The sequence below is a fragment of the Macaca thibetana genome, chromosome X (genome assembly GCF_024542745.1).
Source record: "Macaca thibetana thibetana isolate TM-01 chromosome X, ASM2454274v1, whole genome shotgun sequence".
Taxonomy (NCBI): Eukaryota; Metazoa; Chordata; class Mammalia; order Primates; family Cercopithecidae; genus Macaca; species Macaca thibetana.
Window position 1 is genome coordinate 47,918,039 of NC_065598.1, and position 18,846 is coordinate 47,936,884.

General features: G+C 44.1%; 1 protein-coding gene and 1 pseudogene across 5 annotated transcripts; one reads left to right on the forward strand and one right to left on the reverse strand.

Annotated features, from left to right (window-relative positions):
- Window positions 1–2,001: 2,001 nt before the first annotated feature.
- On the reverse strand, window positions 2,002–14,839 carry LOC126945626 (putative protein SSX9). 5 transcript variants are annotated; one of them, XM_050775718.1, is made up of 8 exons: window positions 14,798–14,839; window positions 13,262–13,350; window positions 12,709–12,823; window positions 11,914–12,009; window positions 10,020–10,069; window positions 6,122–6,257; window positions 3,371–3,475; window positions 2,002–2,583 (listed from the first exon to the last, which is right to left on the reverse strand). In XM_050775718.1, exons 2-7 carry the CDS (start codon window positions 13,328–13,330, stop codon window positions 3,375–3,377), a joined length of 567 nt encoding a protein of 188 aa, XP_050631675.1. In that variant the 5' UTR covers window positions 13,331–13,350; window positions 14,798–14,839; the 3' UTR covers window positions 2,002–2,583; window positions 3,371–3,374. The 5 variants fall into 5 exon arrangements, with proteins under 5 accessions (XP_050631675.1, XP_050631674.1, XP_050631673.1 ...); XM_050775717.1 differs by having other exon boundaries at window positions 14,720–14,827; XM_050775716.1 differs by lacking the exons at window positions 2,002–2,583; window positions 14,798–14,839 and adding an exon at window positions 4,562–4,631 and having other exon boundaries at window positions 3,375–3,483; window positions 13,262–13,344.
- LOC126945762 (ornithine aminotransferase, mitochondrial-like) lies at window positions 14,691–17,617 on the forward strand (annotated as a pseudogene).
- Window positions 17,618–18,846: the final 1,229 nt, after the last annotated feature.

Consider the following 18,846-nt stretch of genomic DNA (forward strand, 5'->3'; position numbering starts at 1 on the left):
CATTTGTGGAGAGGAGACCATGTTCACTCTTTATCCACGACAGACAGATAGTCGGGAGCTTTAAATACCCAAAGAACCTAAGGAAAAATGTTCCCTGTCATAACTCATAATCTTCCAGCCATGCTTTCTTGCACCTGTCTTGTGGGCTGGGAGACCCAACTTATGGATCCCATCATCCCAGGGAGAAAGAAAAATCAAATCCTTCAGTATCTCTTTTGGGGTACCCTCTCCTCTATTTGCATGGAGGTTAAGACACTCAATATCTGGTAGCCGAATGTCACATTTGTGTAATACAGAACTATGTTGGGATAAAATAGAATTTGTTTCCTCTGAGACACAGGTAGAGGTACGTCCACACTGACCTGGGTGGCAGCCACTTCTTCCTGCAGTGCCAGGCAGGGCATGCTCACAGATCTGGGGAACTTCTGCTGCTCCTGGAGCCCCACAACCTCCTTCCTGGCACCCTGTCCCTCTGGTGGCTCTGACAGCCCACAGTTGGCCTTGAGTCTCCCCTGCTTCTTTGCCTGCCCTTCTGCCCACCCTGCATATCTGTCTCCCACTGTCCCCACTATGACCATGACTGCTTCTCCCTCCCTGCACTCTCTCTCTCCTACGGCTTCTTGTCTTCGGTAAATGAAACCACAGCCTCTACATTGTGACTGGGGGCAGAACCCGGGACTTGTTCAATTCTCCCTCCCTCCATCACACACGCCTGTCCTCCTTAATGTTTCTAGAGTCAGTGAGCTCCAAACTCAGCTCCTTCTGCCCCTGCCAGCTGTGGGACCTGTGACAAGACACCTACCATCTGTCTGGGACTCCGTCTCTCATCTATCATATAGGCATAATGATGATAGTGTCCTCCTTCAAAGGCTGGGGAGAACCAGGAGGCCAAGGTGATGGGTTATGGACAGTCAAAACAGCTCCAATCCTGCCTCCACCTGGGGCTGGTGTTTCAAGTCCGTTGTGTGTGAATGGAGCTTTGATGTCTCCATTCACACACAATGATTTGTTCTAAAATAGATTCCCCTCTGCCCTTCCCTTCCCCACAACTGTTTCCCCTCTGCACTGTGCCATGGTACCTGTGAGAAAGAACTGTCCCATCCCCCAATCATCGTCCCCACCCCAGCCCCCAGACCCTTGGTTGGTGAGACCCTTGATGGGCAGTCTCATGCTTCTGTCCAGGGGACTTTCCCACCGTTGCTCCCCTGCATGGAGACTAAGTGGACTCTTCTATTCCCTTCCATCACAGGGTCTACAGTGCACGCATCTTCCTCATTCCTCCACGTTCCCCAGATGACGATTTCATCTGTGTCTCCTCCCACATACTCCCCAGTGGACCATCCCGGACCTTGAACCCGAAAATCATTCAGCGAGCAAAGGCCAAGATGCCCAACCACCTGCTGCAGAATCCTGCTCCAGGACTGAAGTGTATGGTCTCTATCAAAATAAAAACTGGAGGCCAGGCGCGGTGGCACATGCTGATAATCCCAACACTTTAGGAGACCAAGGTGGGAGTATCGCATTGGCCCAGGAGTTCAAGACCAGCCTGGGTAACATGGAGAGATTTTCTTGACAAAACCTTAAAAAAAATTAGTGGGTCATGATGTTGCATGCCTGTAGTCACAGCTTCTCTGGAGGCTGAGGTGGGAGGATTGCTTGAGCCCACGAGTTTAAGGCTGCATTGAGCTATGATCATGCTACTGCACTCTAGCCTGGACAGAGCAAGACTCTTTCTCTAGAAAAAACAATCAAACAAACAAACAAACCCAACAACTGGAAACATCCTCCACTAGAATGGTGGTCAGGAACATCTGTCTGCCTTGTTCCCTGATGTCTCTCCAGCACCTAGAACAGCGCTCAGCATGAGGATGCACTCATTAGGTTTCTGTTGAATAAATGACTCCTTTGACGCAGCAATTCCACTTCTAAGAATCTTTTCTAAAGAAATACACATTGTGCACAGCTCTGTATGCACAATAATGAGAGGAGCAAACAACTGGGGAACTTTGCAAAGTTTTATTAACTGTTAGTGACTGATACAGGGAATCAGATGAGGGGAGTGCATGCTAAACAGGAAACAGAGTGAGGGGGGCTTGACCAGGACGCATGGCAATGGGGAAAAGCAGATGGGAGATGCTTATAGTGGTACTTAGTGTCTGTGTGTGTGTGTGTGGTTTGTAAATGCAGAGGAGAAAATCTGACATTAAACACTCAGACTTGTCCTCAGTAGTCACATCTCGGGGGAGAGGAGAGCAGTGTTGTTCTATGTGGAGATTACCTGACTATACTTGTTTTCTAAGGTATGTGCGTGGATACACAAACCGAAATATGCGTTAAGTATATCTTGCTTATCAATGAAAACGCTAATATCTAACAGAATGGCACACTGTAAGAATATACAACGGAAACGCTAACATCGAAGTCTTGGCACACTAAGAAAAATAACACTCAACTTTTCACTGTTGTGAACACTTGCTTCCACTTCCTATACACCTGATGATGAGGGGTCCGCAGCCATGCCCATGTTCATGAAAGGTCACCAAGTTCTGCTTCTCATCATCGGCATGTGTCATATCTCTGAGGCTGAGGCGAGAAGAGAGAAGGAAAGTAAGTGGCAGTGAGTTCCCTCCGCGTCACAACTTAATCTCATCTCCTCCTGACCTGCAGATCCTGCATGCTCCGATTCTGCCCTACCTCAGGACCTGCACAGGCCTTCCACGGTTCCTCGAAGTGAACCATCTGCACATGCCACAGTGACTTCCTCGCCTGGTTTATCCATTCCTAGGCTAGAGGAAGGTGTGGCCCACATCTCAGGGCTGACCTGGGGTTTGGGAGTCCACAGCATCCTGGGTAGGGAGGATCCCTGGATATACAGGGCAGGAAGTAGAAAGAGCTTGCAAAGGCCAGGCATGGTGGCTCACGCCTGTAATCCCAGCACTTTGGGAGGCCGAGGCAGGCGGATCACAAGATCAGGAGACCGAGACCATCCTGGCTAACACGGTGAAACCCCTTCTCTACTAAAAAATACAAAAAAAAAATTACCCAGGCGTAGTGGCGGGTGCTTGTAGTCCCAGCTACTGGGGAGGCTGAGGCAGAAGAATGGCGTGAACCCGGGAGTTGGAGCTTGCAGTGAGCCGAGATCGTGCCACTGCACTGTAGCCTGGGCCACAAAGGGATACTCCGAGAAAAACACAAAACAAAACAAAACAAAACAAAACATGGGAAATCTCATCATTCAGCCTCAATGCTGTACCCTAGAAAATTATGAGAAGGGAATGATTTGGGAAACAAGTGGTAAGATGGGATACCAGTACCACAACAGAAGAGCACATCTGCAGGGATGTGGGGGATGAGCCGAAGGTTCACTTACAGAGTTACTCGTCATCTTCCTCAGGGTCGCTGATCTCTTCATAAATCACCAGCTGCTTTCTCTCACGCAGTCTGTGAGTCCAGGTATGTTTCCCCCTTTTGGGTCCTATGATGGGGAACAGTTGGAAGATGAGGGTTGGGTAGGCTGGAGAGTGTTAGGCTCTGTTTTCTCCAAAAACGTAGATGCCTCCGCCCTCCCAAGTGCCATGGGCCTTCTTTATCCAGTTTTTCATTCTGTGGCTTAGAGTCTGAGACCTTAGACCCACAACAACACACGCCAAATGCCAGTTAAAGTTTTAGCTTCTGGCTCCTTCTGTTGTCAAGTTTAGATTCCCAGCCTCTTCACTTATGGGAACATCCACCCATACCTCCTTTCATTCAGCATGTGTTTATTAAGGGCACACAGGCATACATTTTTTTTATTGCACCACATTTTCATAGTGTTTCACAGATGCTGCAATTTTTTTTTTTGGAAACTCTCATCAATTGTACACTTTTCCATTATTATTATATCTGTTATAGTGATCTGTCATCAGTGAGTTTTGATATTATTACTGCCATTGTTTTTGTTGTTTTTTAATCTTTTAAAATAATTTTACTTTTTACTTTTTTATTTTTTTTATTTTTTTGAGACAAAGTCTGGCTCTGTCGCCCAGACTGGAGTGCAATGGAGCAATCTCGGCTCACTGCAACCTCTGCCTGCTGGGTTCAAGCGATTCTGCAGCCTCAGACTCCCAAGTAGTTGGGACTACAGGCGCCCATCACCACACCCAGCTAACTTTTTGTATTTTTTAGTAGAGACAGGGTTTCACTGTATTAGCCAGGATGGTCTCAATCTCCTGACCTCATGATCGGCCTGCCTCAGCCTCCCAAAGTGCTGGGATTACAGGCGTAAGCCACGGAGCCTGTCCGTGTTTTTTATTTTTGGGGTCCACAGTAGGTGTATATTCTTAAGGGGTACGTGAGATGCTTTGATACAGGCATGCCATGCATAATAATCACATCATGGAAAATAGGGTCTCCATCCCCTCAACCATTTATCCTTCTGTTACAAACAATCCAATTACTCTTACAGTTTTTATAAAATGTACAATTAAGTTATTATTGACTATAATCACCCTGTTCTGTGTTATTGTTTTGGGGGTACCAGGAACTGCACCCATAGAAGATGACAAACTTAATCGACCAATGTTGTGTGTGTTGACTGCTCCACCGATGAGCTGTTCCCCATCTCTCCTCCTTCTCTTGGGCCTCCCTATTTCCTGAGACACAGCAACACTGAAATTAGGACAATTAACAACCCTACAATGGCCGCTAATTATTCAAATGAAAGGAAGAGTCACATGTCTCTCACTTTAAATCAGAAGCTAGAAATGGCTAAGCTTAGTGAGGAAGGCATGTGGAAAGCCAAGACAGGCTGAAAGCTCTGCCTCTTGCATCGAACAGGCAAGCTGTGAATGCAAAGGAAAAGTTCTTGAAGGAAATAATAATACTAATACTCCAGTGAGCACAGGAATAAGAAAGCAAAACAGACTTACTGCTGAAATAGGGAAAGTTTGAGTGGTCAGGATATTTGACAAAACCAGCCACAACATTCCCTTATGCCAAAGTCTAATTCAGAGCAAGACCCGAACTCTCTTCAAGTCCATGAAAGCTGAGAGAGGTGAAGAAGCTGCAGGAGAAATGTGTGAAGCTAGCAGAGGTTGGTTCATGAGGTTTAAGGAAAGAAGCCGTCTCCATAACATAAAAGTGCAAGGTGAAGCAGCAAACCCTGACGGAGAAGCTGCAGCAACTTATCCAGAAGATCAAGCTGAGATCACTGTTGAAGGTGGCTACACTAAACAACAGATTTTCATTGTAGATAAAATAGCCTTCTATTGGATGAGATGCCTTCTAGGACTTTCATAGCTAAAGAGAATTGACTCCAACTTTAAAGAAGTTCCACTGTGGGTAAAATGCTATCCAATAGCATCACATACTACAGAGAAATCCTTCATGAAAGGGAGAGCTAATCGATGTGGCAAATTTCTTTGTTGTCTTCTTTTAAGAAACTGCCACAGCCACTCCACCCTTCAGCAACCACCACCTTGATCAGCCAGCAGCCATCAACACCGAGGCAAGATCCTCCACCAGAAAAAAGAGGGAGTCACTGAAGACTCAGAAGATTGTTAGCGTTTTAAACAATTATTTTAAAATTAAGGTATGTACATTTTTAGACATGTTATTACACACTTAGTAGATTACAGTATAGTGAAAACATAATGTTTTTATGCACTGCCAAACCAAAAAAAAAGTGTGTGACTCACTTTATTGCAGTGGTCTGGAACCAAATCTACAATATCTCTGAAGTACACCTGTATTGGGTATCAGGCATTGAGCTGAGTAAGATATTATCCCGCGTTATCAAAAATAGAATTGCTTGAGCACCTTTCATGTCATCAGGACTTCTAGATTAAATTTAATGCCTCCAAACAATTTATGAACTATGATTCTTTATTTCCATCTTATGGACTAGGAATCTGGAGCTGAGAAAATTTGGAAGACTTGCCCCAAGTCACGTGGCTTTTTATATGGATGACAACTCCAGTCTGTGTCTCTGGAAGTCATGTTTATCATCTCATCTGGAGTTGGGTGAGCTCCTCAGCCCAGCCTGGACCCAGGCTTGTCTGGGATCCATGCCACACACCCAGTCCCCACACCTGAACATAGCCAGGGAAGCCAGAGGGGTCGTTCCCGAATTATTTCCTCTTACCAGATCTCTTGTTAATCTTCTTAGAGGTACTTGGTTTTCCCAGTGGGCACGGCTGTTTCCCATCGTTCTGTGGGCCAGATGGTCCTGGCACTTCCTTCGAATCATTTCCTTCCTCTGCTGGCTTCTCGGGCATGATCTTTATAATGTGAAGGTCACAGATAAATAGTATCAGTCACATTTCTATAGTGCTTTAGAACTTACAAAGCATCTTCACATGCATTACCTCAATCAATGTTCTCAACAACACTGGAAGAGTTACACAGGCGTAAATGAGGAGAAACCTGGAAGGTTAGACGGGAAAGGAATGGCCTATGTGAATATGGTTTCCAGGGCTAGAATGCTTATCTTCACACTCTTTTAAGACTGACATTCTTGCAAACAGCAAAAATCTCCATGTAACTGAGAGTTTGGTATACAGAAGATTGGAAGAAGGACAGCATTCTAAGAATTCACAAGGTCTACAAAAGGAAGAGCTTCTATAAAATACAAGGGATCTCATATAAGCTCTTAGACAGCTGCTGGAGAGTAAATGTAAAAACATAGAAGGGAGACAAAACACTGCTGAAAAAGATGGTATTGGGAGATGAATACAGTGAAGGGAGAGGTAAAGAAATGGTTTGCTTAAATTAATCTAGGCAGCAAAGAAAGCAGTTATCAGATATGGCATACCACCCTACCAAGGCACCACCACTGAATGTGGAATTAAGTGAGGTGGTGCCCATACCAATTCTGGTTGCATTGGGATATTGGGATGTGTCACTGACCAACAACCTTAAGCTACCTTTTTTTTTTTTTTTTTTTTTTTTTTTTTTTTTTTTTTTTGAGACGGAATCTCGCTCTGTTGCCAGGCTGCAGTGCAATGGCGCAATCTCGGCTCACTGCAACATCCAACTCCCGCGCTAAAGCGATTCTCCCATGACAGCCTCTGGAGTATCTGGGACTGCAAGCAGGCACTACCACGCCCCGCTAAGCTTTGTATTTTAGGTAGAGACAAGGTTTCACCATGTTGGCCAGGATGGTCTTGATCTGTTGACCTCGTGATCCACCCGCCTTGGCCTCCCAAGTGCTGGGATTGCAGTCGCAAGCCACCGCGCCCCGCTCTTAATCTACTTTTTATTCAGCTCCCTCGCTTATGAAATAGTGAACAATACATATACAATAGGCTAAGGGAAAGTCATCTCTGAGCTTGTAAACACTGTTTAAATATAGTAATAATAACAATCAATACCTTTCTGGATCCTTCTTTGAATTCGGTCTCCACACTGGCAACCCAACTCCCAGATCCCTTTACCCTCTAAACCAGACTTGAATCTGCACTTGTGGGATCACTCACTCAGGGGCCTCCGAGGGATCCCCTGGACTGGGACTGGGGTTTACCAGATGCCCCAGGTGCAGACAAGGCCCTCAAGGAGCTCACAGTAGGGAGGAGTCAACTGTCAAAGGGACACTTAGGCCATGTGAGTGGCCCCAGTTACAGAGCAAAGGCCAGCTGGTCCTTCCTGTTGCGAGAGTGTGTGTCTCAATGGAAGCACCAGCAGGCCCTATGGGGTAAAGCCCTAGTGAGCAACATCTGAACTTCATAAACAAATGCAAACGTGAATGAGCTTTAAATGGCTTGGAGCTCTGGATTAGACTACCACTGCCACTGTGCCCCAGGAACATTCTTTAACATCTCTGTACCCTGATAGCCTCATTTTATTATGTTCCTGATAACTATGATCTATAACATGAACTACGATTCTTTACTTCCATTGCATGGACCAGGAATCTGGAGCTCAGAGAACTTAGAAGATTTGCACCAAGTCACATGGCTTTTGTATGGATGACAACCGAAGTGTGTGACTATTATTTGGAGATAACAACAGAAACAACGTCATAGAGGTCTTCTTAAGGATTAAATAAATTAAGCCATGTGAACTGCTTAAAATAGTATCTGGTATCACTATGAAAACAAAAGAAGTATTAAGGATCACAACTCTTAGTATTATCAAGCCGTCGATGCTACATCAGGTGTTGTGATAGACATGGGGGGAAGGAGGCAGTGAGGGCATTTTTTTTTATATTCTCCCGCTCTTTTTTTTAAAATTTATTTATTATTATTATACTTTAAGTTGTAGGGTACATGTGCATAACGTGCAGGTTTGTTACATATGTATACTTGTGCCATGTTGCTGTGCTGCACCCATCAACTCGTCATTTACATCAGGTATAAGTCCCAATGCAATCCCTCCCCCCGCCCCCCTCCCCATGATAGGCCCTGGTGTGTGATGTTCCCCTTCCTGAGTCCAAGTGATCTCATTGTTCAGTTCCCACCTATGAGTGAGAACATGCGGTGTTTGGTTTTCTGTTCTTGTGATAGTTTGCTAAGAATGATGGATTCCAGCTGCATCCAAGTCCCTACAAAGGACTCAAATTCATCCTTTTTGATGGCTGCATAGTATTCCATGGTGTATATGTGCCACATTTTCTTAATCCAATCTGTCACTGATGGACATTTGGGTTGATTCCAAGTCTTTGCTATTGTGAATAGTGCTGCAATAAACATACGTGTGCATGTGTCTTTATAGCAGCATAATTTATAATCCTTTGGGTATATACCCAGTAATGGGATGGCTGGGTCATATGGTACATCTAGTTCTAGATCCTTGAGGAATCGCCATACTGTTTTCCATTACATAATGGTAAAGGGATCAATTCAACAGGAAGAGCTAACTATCCTAAATATATATGCACCCAATACAGGAGCACCCAGATTCATAAAGCAAGTCCTTAGAGACTTACAAAGAGACTTAGACTCCCATACAATAATAATGGGAGACTTCAACACTCCACTGTCAACATTAGACAGATCAACGAGACAGAAAGTTAACAAGGATATCCAGGAATTGAACTCATCTCTGCAGCAAGCAGACCTAATAGACATCTGTAGAACTCTCCACCCCAAATCAACAGAATATACATTCTTCTCAGCACCACATCGTACTTACTCCAAAATCGACCACGTAATTGGAAGTAAAGCACTCCTCAGCAAATGTACAAGAACAGAAATTATAACAAACTGTCTCTCAGACCACAGTGCAATCAAACTAGAACTCAGGACTAAGAAACTCAATCAAAACCGCTCAACTACATGGAAACTGAATAACCTGCTCCTGAATGACTACTGGGTACATAACAAAATGAAGGCAGAAATAAAGATGTTCTTTGAAACCAATGAGAACAAAGATACAACATACCAGAATCTCTGGGACACATTTAAAGCAGTGTGTAGAGGGAAATTTATAGCACTAAATGCCCACAAGAGAAAGCTGGAAAGATCTAAAATTGACACTCTAACATCGCAATTAAAAGAACTAGAGAGGCAAGAGCAAACACATTCAAAAGCTAGCAGGAGGCAAGAAATAACTAAGATTAGAGCAGAACTGAAGGAGATAGAGACACAAAAAACCCTCCAAAAAACAATGAATCCAGGAGTTGGTTTTTTGAAAAGATCAACAAAATTGACAGACCACTAGCAAGACTAATAAAGAAGAAAAGAGAGAGGAATCAAATCGACGCAATTAAAAATGATAAAGGGGATATCACCACCGACCCCACAGAAATACAAACTACCATCAGAGAATACTATAAACACGTCTACACAAATAAAACTGGAAAATCTAGAAGAAATGGATAATTTCCTGGACACTTACACTCTTCCAAGACTAAACCAGGAAGAAGTTGAATCCCTGAATAGACCAATAGCAGGCTCTGAAATTGAGGCAATAATTAATAGCCTACCAACCAAAAAAAGTCCAGGACCAGATGGATTCACAGCTGTATTCTCCCGCTCTTACCAGTGTTCACATCCTTGAAGAGACAAAGGTTCTCTGGTCCTTTAGATTTGAGAGATACTCACCTTCAGGAAGATTCCCTGGAGCCTGCCGAAAGTCATCTGAGGACGTTCAACTGAAAGAGAATACATCAGAATTTTTCTTCGTTGGTAAAGATTTCCAAACTCTAGAGAGACTTCTGTCACATGAGTGCATTCTGCAACAGAAGGTTATGAGTTCACTCATTGTTGAGGAATTATTTGAGATTTGCTTCTGAATTATGTTTAGTCATGGTTGGTGCATTTATCTGTGGCATCAGTTCAGAATTTTCCATCTCATGGTTTATCAAATGGGGGTTAAACCCCATCACAGTCTCATCTTATTCCATTACATATCTTTCACATTTTCCCAAATAACTAAATTGATTGTTTGGGGATCTGAACTGTATTCTCTCAAGATGTGCAACAACTGAAAATCACTGTACACTTGAAATGGGTGAATCTTATGGTATGTGAATTAAGCTGTTAAATGTGTGATGAACCATGGATGATTTAGTTCAGTGGCTCTGAAATATTTTCAGTATAAAGACACTCCTTTAATGTCAAAAACTTGGCAGATACTCAAGCACTGGATTTTCAGACCTCTTATAGTGATTGTGGGAGATGGTAGAATCTGGCCTGTTTAGTTGGGGAGTAATAGGTCTATTGGAGACAGTTTGGACATTCTGACCTTGTCTTATAATTGTGTGGTCAGAGCAGAAGAGCAAGCAAATACATATGTCCCCTTTATATTCCCGAAATATACAAAGATTTCTACCCAGTAACCTGTCGCTTTTTCACCCTATATTATCTCTCCTCACTGACAAGTGGGAAAACTCTCTGTGTGTTGGATGAGGGATCACTCTTTCAAACTCACCTCCCAGCTCACCGCAGAGAATCAGTTCTTTGGGAATGAGAAGGCTATTTGGTTTTGATAAAATACAGAATAACAGCGATCTTTATTACATAATGTGTTCATCACCCTCACTCCTAACTCCTAAGATACCTATCCAATACCTACATGCTGTTAATGAAACAAACTCTGGAAGTTTTTGGCGGATCTACAGTTGTAACATTTTCTTTCTTTCTTTCTTTCTTTTTTCTTGTAACATTTTCTTAACTGTCCTTTGATTCATTAACAGTGCTTAGGAAAAACAACATGTCCTTTAAAAAAGAAATATTTCAGACACAAAGAAAAGCATAGGGAATAATACTGAGTTCAGTCAGATCTCAACATCACCCCACAGCTATGTTAGGTCTGATTTATTTATTCAGAATATTAGAAAAACTACAAACAGGCCAGGCGTGGTAGTTCACATTTGTAATCCCAGCACTTTGGGAGGCTGAGGTGGGTGGATCACCTGAGGTCAGGAAGTTTGAGACCAGCCTGGCCAACATGGTGAAACCCCTTCTTTACCAAAAATAAAAAAATTAGCTGGGTATGGGGGTGGGCACCCGTAACCCCAGCTACTCGGGAGGCTGAGGCAAGAGAATCACTTGAACCCAGGAGGTGAAAGTTGGAGTGAGCTGAGATTGCCTTATTGCGCTCAAGCCTGGGTGACAAGAGCGAACCTCCACCTCAAAAACAAACAAAATACACTATCAATAAGTCACGGCTGAAGCTGTCTGTGCAGCACTCACCAATCCCTGCCTTCCCTCCTCCACTTACAGCCAGTCACCTTAATTTGATGGCTTTTTATTCACATTCATGTTTGTATACATTTACCATTTACTTATTATCTATAAAAATATATTATTCTTTTGCATGTTTTAAAATTTTATATGAATGGCCTCTGTAGTTAAGTTTCTGCATGCAATTTTTTTTTTCACTCAGCCCTGATGTGTGTGAGGGAACAAATGCCTGAGGATCTTTCCCAGGTAGCTGAGCTGAAAAGCAGTTGGGTTTGAGGAGACCCTTTCCGGCCCCTTCCCATCTACTCACCCTGATCCCTGCGGTTACAGTCATTATCAGAATCATTCCCCTGGAAGTCTGCGGCCACTGTATTACGCATGAAAGGTGGGAGGGTGGCCTTGAAACCTAGAAAGAAGCAAAATGTTTATTCCTTAAGAGGCAAGCTTAGGCCTGCCACGGTGGCTTATGTCTGTAGTACCAGTACTTTGGGAGGCTAAGGTTGGAGTATTGCTTGAGGCCAGGAGTTCAAGGCTGCAGTGAGCTATGATTGCACTATGGCACTCTAACCTAGGTGACAGAGTGAGACTCAAAGAAAGAAAGAAAGAAAAAGAAAGAAAGAAAAGAAAGAAAGAAAGAGAGAGAGAGAGAGAGAAAGAAAGAAAGAAAGAAAGAAAGAAAGAAAGAAAAAAAGAAAGAAAGAAAGAAAGAAAGAAAGAAAGAAAGAAAGAAAGAAAGAAAGAAAGAAAGAAAAAGAAAGAAAGAAAGAAAGAAAGAAAGAAAGAAAGAAACATAGATGCAAGCTGAGAGAAGGAAGGTAGGGACAGTGTGGGGGTGCCGGGATGCCACAGAGACACTTGGACTCATCCGAACAGACGCCTAAGGGAGAGAAAGGTGCAGGATCCTGGTCTGAGCTCCACTGTTGCCAGCCCTTGCCCTCAGCCCTGACGGGATACAAAAGAGCAAAACACCCAGAAGCTGCCTTGCGATTTTTCCCTGCACAAAAGGAAAATGGGGGGTACTTTCTGCAGCCTAAGAAGTAGCCAAAGCAGGAAGAGGGATGCTCATGTGTCCCCAGACTTGTCTGTACCTAGAACTTTCTGTTACCTAGTTTATTCATGGCCTCATACTTTCTCTTCTTATACACATAGATGATTTTCTCTGAGGTTTTCATCTTTTCCCACTCTTTCTTAGGGAAGTATTTGGCAATATCATCGAAGGCCTACAGAAAAAAAGAAAAGGAATTCTGGCTGTGACTCAGCTAGGCATGTCTGCCATTCAGCTGGAGCCGCTTCCTGTGTGCTGGATCTGGGAAGTGGGGATGATAATCCGTCCTGGTTGATGCCATGGCTAACTGAGACAACATCAGGGACCTACCCTAGCTTCTCCCCTGCCACACAGTAGAGCTTTAATGCTGCTGGCTGGCTCTCGTCCCACCTTCCTGAATGGAATAAGAGTCACCAAATATAGTGCACTGTCACAGACTTGTCTCCAGGGATGCTAGGTGATGACAGAGCAAAGGTGGGAGGCTCCCAAGGGTCCAGATCTCCCCCAAGACCCTGCTCCTTGTCCCCAGTATCTCTATCCTCCCCTCCTCAGAAACCTGGTCACCCCACACTGTACCCTGGGTCACTACTGTACCCTCTCCAGGTCACCTCACCTTTTGTATCTTCTCTGGTATTTGAGCACCAACCCTAGGTCTCCTTGCAAAGGCATCATCTCCATTCATGGCACCAGGAGCAGTCTGACCTGCAAGAGAAACAGCCTGAGACTTTCCAGCCACAGGACCTTTGGTCCTCTGGAGGGAGAAATCAGTGAAGGCCGGCCACACTCTGTCACCTGGAATCAGGTGCTGCATTTCTCCATCCGGGGCTTATCTCTCCCTAAGTAAGGACATGGGGAGAAGTCAGATGGAAACAGGGAGCCAGGGGTCTCTGGAAGAAGTATTGATTGGGGATGACAGGTTTCCTATGGGCAAAGCCGCCTTGAGTCTTTGGGAGGGGTTTGGCTACTGTTGTTAGTAGTTTCCCTGGGGCTAGGCTTACCCTGAAAGATGTACAGACCCTTGTTCCGGAGGCAGGGAAGTGACTGTGTAATTGTATTCAGTGGGGGCATTCAAACACCCCCACTCATTCAATAAAGGAAGGGAAGTGAGTCCCAGAGATAACATGGTCTCTCTGGTGATGGATCCGATCAGGCAGAGGGATGGAGGGTTCTGTTCTGTTGAAGAGAAATGAGCATGGCTAATATGAACCTATTTAGAGGGTATTACTGGGTGATCTGCACATTATTAGAAGAAGAGAGGTAGAATATCTCAGACTACAAGAGCCCACCAACACTAAGAGAGAATGTGGGGAGTTTTAAGATGCAGCAATCAGCCAGACGCCATGGCCCACGCCTGTAATCCCAGCACTTTGGCAGGCTGAGACACGCAGATGGCTTGAGCCCAGGAGGTCGAGACCAGGCTGGGAAAAATAGCAAAACCCCCGTGTCTACAGCAAACACAAAAAATTAGCTGGGGGTGGTGGAGCAGGCCTGTACCATCCCAGCACTTTGGGAGGCCAAGGTGGGTGGATCGCTTGAGCCCAGGAGCTTGAGACCAGCCTGGCCAATATACCGAAACCATCTCTACTAAAACACCAAAAAAAAAAAAAAAAACAAATTAGCAGAAGCAGCGTGGTGTGTGCCTGTAGTCCCAAGGCCTAAGCGAGAGGATCACTTGATCCCAGGAGAAAAGATTTTAGTGAGTTGTTTTTTTTTTTTTTTTTTTTTTTTTTTGAGACACCGTCTCTCTCTGTTGCCCAGGCTGGGATGCAGTGGTGTGATCATGGCTCACTGCAACCTCCGCCTCATGGGTTCAAGTGATCCACCAGCACCAGCTGTGGCCTCCAAAACTGCTGGAATTACAAGCGTGAGCCACCATGCCTTGCCCAAATTTCTTAAGTTACTGTGGAGTTCTTAGGAAAAATCCTGTACCTGAAAAAGTTAGAAACTGACAGGAAGGATTTGAGATGGCGACCTACCTCATATACACTCCTTATTAAAACTAGATAACAAATGCACCACGGAGGAGGGGAGGGGTAGGAAGAATGGAAAAAGAAAATCAGCGCATACTTACTCTGATTTTGGAAGAATCGAAAGAGAAAATCAGAGCGTGCGTACTCCGTGGAAGAATCGAGAGAGAAAGTCAGAGCACGCGTACTCTGAACTTAAAGTAGCCAATCCCTGGGGATGCTTTAGGCGGGAAAATCAGAGTCTCCGCCCCCACTTTGAGAAGGTTCTGTCCCTGGAGGCTGGACTGATAGTCGCCACATGAGCTTCGCTTATCCCGCCTACTGTTCTGACTTCTGATTGGCCAGATGGAGTTCACTAACTGCCCTGATTGGTCCATCATCCTTGGGCAGTGGCATTGCAGAATATTGTCTCCTCTTCCAGCCACACTTTGTTGCCACTGAGATAAAGTGGGTGGTCCTCAGGTGCCGTCAGGGGAAATTGATCTCTCTGAAGACCGTCCCTGGATCTTGGGTTAAAAATCTGTATTCTAGTCTGAACTGTGGGAAGAAAAAAATAGTCAGATCTGTGATTTTTCTACTTGAAAGACACAATGTTTACCAAACTAGCACATTTGCGGAACTTTGCTGTACTTAGTCGTGATGTTCATTCTTCAGTGGCTTCTATATCTGTTGCAACTGAAAAAAACAGTCCGAGGCCCTCCAACTTCTGATTACATTTTTGAAAGGGAATCTAAGTGTGGTGTGCAAAATTACCATCCTTTACCTGTAGCCCTGGAGAGAGGAAAATGTACTTACTTATGTGATGTGATTGTGGTATTGGTTACATCCGCCTTGGCCAATCCTCCTTCTTCGTTCTCGGGACTACAGGCGTGAACCACCCCACCACCCATAATATTTTTTGTTTTTTTATTTTTTAATAGAGACCGTTTCCCTATGTTGGCCAGGCTGGTCTCAACGTCCTGGGCTCAAGGGATCCTCCCACCGCAGTCTTGAGACTACAGGCATGCACCACCCTGCCCACGCTTTTTTTTTTTTTTTTTTTTTTTTTGTAGAAGCCAGGTTTCACTATGTTGCCCAGGCTGGCCTCAATCTCCTGGGCTCAAGGGATCCTTCCACCACAGCCTCGGGACTACAGGCATGCACCACCCTGCCTATGCTATTTTTTGTTTGTTTGTTTCTTTGTTTGTTTGTTTCTTTAGTGGAAACCGGGTTTTGCTATGTTGCCCAGGCTGGCCTCAATCTCCTGGGCTCAAGTAATGCTTTCCCCTCAGCCTCAGGACTACAGGCATGTGCCATTCTGCTCTGCTCTTTTTTACTTTATTTATTTATTTATTTATTTATTTATTTATTTATTTAGGAGAGACAGGCTTTTGCTATGTTGGCCAGGCTGGTATCGACCTCCTGGGCTCAAGCCATCCTCCCACCTTGGCCTCCCAACGACAGGGGTGAGCTATCCCACCCACGCAATTTTTTTTGTTGTTCTTGTTGTTAGTAGAAATGGGGTTTTGCTATGTTGACCAGGCTGGCCTCAACCTCCCAGGCTCAAGCAATCCTCCCACCTCAGCCTCCTGACTACAGGCTCACACCATTCTGCCCCCACTAATATTTTTAATTTTTCTAGTAGAGACAGTTTTGCTATGTTTTCCAGGCTGGTCTCTACCTCCTGGGCTCAAGAGATCCTCCTGCCTCAGCCTTGGGACTACAGGCATGCACCACCCTGCCTTTTGCTATGTTTCCCAGGCTGCTCTTCACCTCCTAGGCTCACTTAATGATTTGAACCCAGGATGCAGAGGTTGCATTGTGCTGAGATCACACCACTGCACTCCAGCTTGGGCGACAGAGCAAGACTGTCAAATAAATAAATACGTACATACATGAAAGGAAAAGAAAGAGAAAAAGAAAGAAAGAAAGAGAGAGAGAGAGAGAGAGAGAGGGAGGGAAGGAGGGAGGGAGGGAGGGAGGGAGGGAGGGAGGGAGGAAGGAAGGAAGGAAGGAAGGAAGGAAGGAAGGAAGGAAGGAAGGAAGGAAGGAAGAAAAACAGACCAGCTGAATCTCCATAAAAACAGTAAACTTTGTGGTATATTAACTTACCCTCATCCCATCTCGTGCTCCCAGCTTGGTTCTGTTCATTGCTGATGAAAACAGATAGGATTGGCCAGAACTGGTAGATGGCTGGCTGTTGATCATGAAAATGTCAGACCTGATATAGCCTCCTTGGAAAGGCCCTTTCTGGAGGCTGATACTCCGTGCCTGCAGTACTGTGGGACAATGGCATAATTCTGACCATTAAGCCAGGCGAAAATGGGTCCACATACAGTGGCAATCCACTAGGCTGCTGAGTGGGCATCAGAGCCCTTGAGGTTTTAGAAGAAGAAAACCTTGCTGAAAATGCAGGAAAAAAAAATGGGTATTCTCTTGAGAAATTAACCCATGAAGCTACCTTCTGATGCTGTAACTGCTGTAAGAGGAGAAGAATTATTGTATGTATGTGTGTATGTATGTATGCATATATGTATGTATTTAGTCAGAGGTTCACTCTGGTTGCCCTGGATGCAATGGTGTGATCTTGGCTCACTGCAACCTCTGCCTCCTGGGTTGTAGCAATTCTCCTGCCTCAGCCTCCTGAGTAGCTGGGATTACAGGTGCACAACACTATGCCCGGCTAATTTTTGTATTTTTAGTAGAGACAGGGTTTCACCATGTTGGCCAGGCTGGTCTCGAACTCCTGACCTCAGGTGATGCACCCACCTCGGCCTCCCAAAATGTTGGGATTACAGGCGTGAGCCACTGTGCCTGGGAGGAAAAGAATTATTAATTGCTATTGTTATTAAAGAAACCAAAGATTGCTATGCTTCGAAGGTGTGTCTACGACTTCAAGATTATCCACTTCTGGCCAAGCCAACCCATGGTGACATCATCAGGTTTCGCCTCTGCTGGTGGTCAAAGAGAATGAGATTCGAGAGTCCAGTGAAATCATTAACAAGACCATCTTGTCGTTCTGAGGGTAGCAGCTGTTTTCAGTGGTCGCTGGGAGCCGGCTGGATCAGGCGGTCCTGTAAAAGCTCTGCTCTTAATGCGGGCACATTCCACTCCATGTGACTTCAAAATCTTTTTGTGGAGTATCTATTTTTTTCAGTTAATACATAATAGAACAACGTTTATGCAGCTGCTGTTTGCTTTGTAATGTAAGAGAATGTAATGGCATCTGAATGGTGAAAGTGTTTTGATGTGTATATGTACTTTCTAAGGTTTAAACGCATCTACATATACAGATAGCCTTTAAATCACATCCTTCAGTATACTTTATATATGTTTTTATAATTTCCTTGGTGGTATAAATGTTTTGTATTTGAAAAGGTTATCTCTAGGGAATTACATAAAAGACTTCACCTTATAAAGTCAAATCATTGTTGACATTGAATTTTAGGAAGGATGAATGGTTAAGCATATAAGAAATACTAATATTAAGTAAACTTCATGTTGGCCAACACCAGGATGTATTCTATGGATGTCATTATTTTCAATTAAGAATTAGTGTTTAACATTCCTAAATTGTTTTGAGTGCTTGATTATAATTTGTATTAAAAAAAAAAAGTTTATTTTTAATATTTCTTTAAATTTAAAATAAAGCTTATATTTCGGAAAAAAAAAAAGATACAGAACATGGCCAGGTGCAGTGGTTCACGCTTGTAATCCTAGCACTTTGGGAGGGCGAGGTTGGCAAATTACTTGAGGTCAGGAGTTCGAGACCAGCTTGGCCAACATGGAGAAACCCCGTATCTACTAAAAATACAAAAATTAGCTGGGCATGGTGGTATGCACCTGTATTCCCAGCTACATGGGAGGCTGAGACAGGAGAATCGCTTGAACCCGGGAGGCAAAGGTTGCAGTGAGCCGAGATCATGTCACTGCACTACAGCCTAGGTGACAGAGTGAGAATCCCTCTCAGAAAAAAAAAAAAGGTAAAGAACATTTTCATCACCACCACCACAATGCTATCCCTTGTGCTACTCATTTTTAGTAATAGTCACTCTCCTCCCATCCGCCATTCCTAACCCCTGGCAACCACTAATCTCTTTTTCATTTCTACAATTTTGTCTTTTCTACAATGCCATACAAATGAAATCTTATAGTATATAATGTTTTAGGGGCTTATTTCACTCAGCATAATTCCATGGAGATTCCTCCAAAATATTGATATTTGTGTATCAATAGTTCATTATTGTTGTTG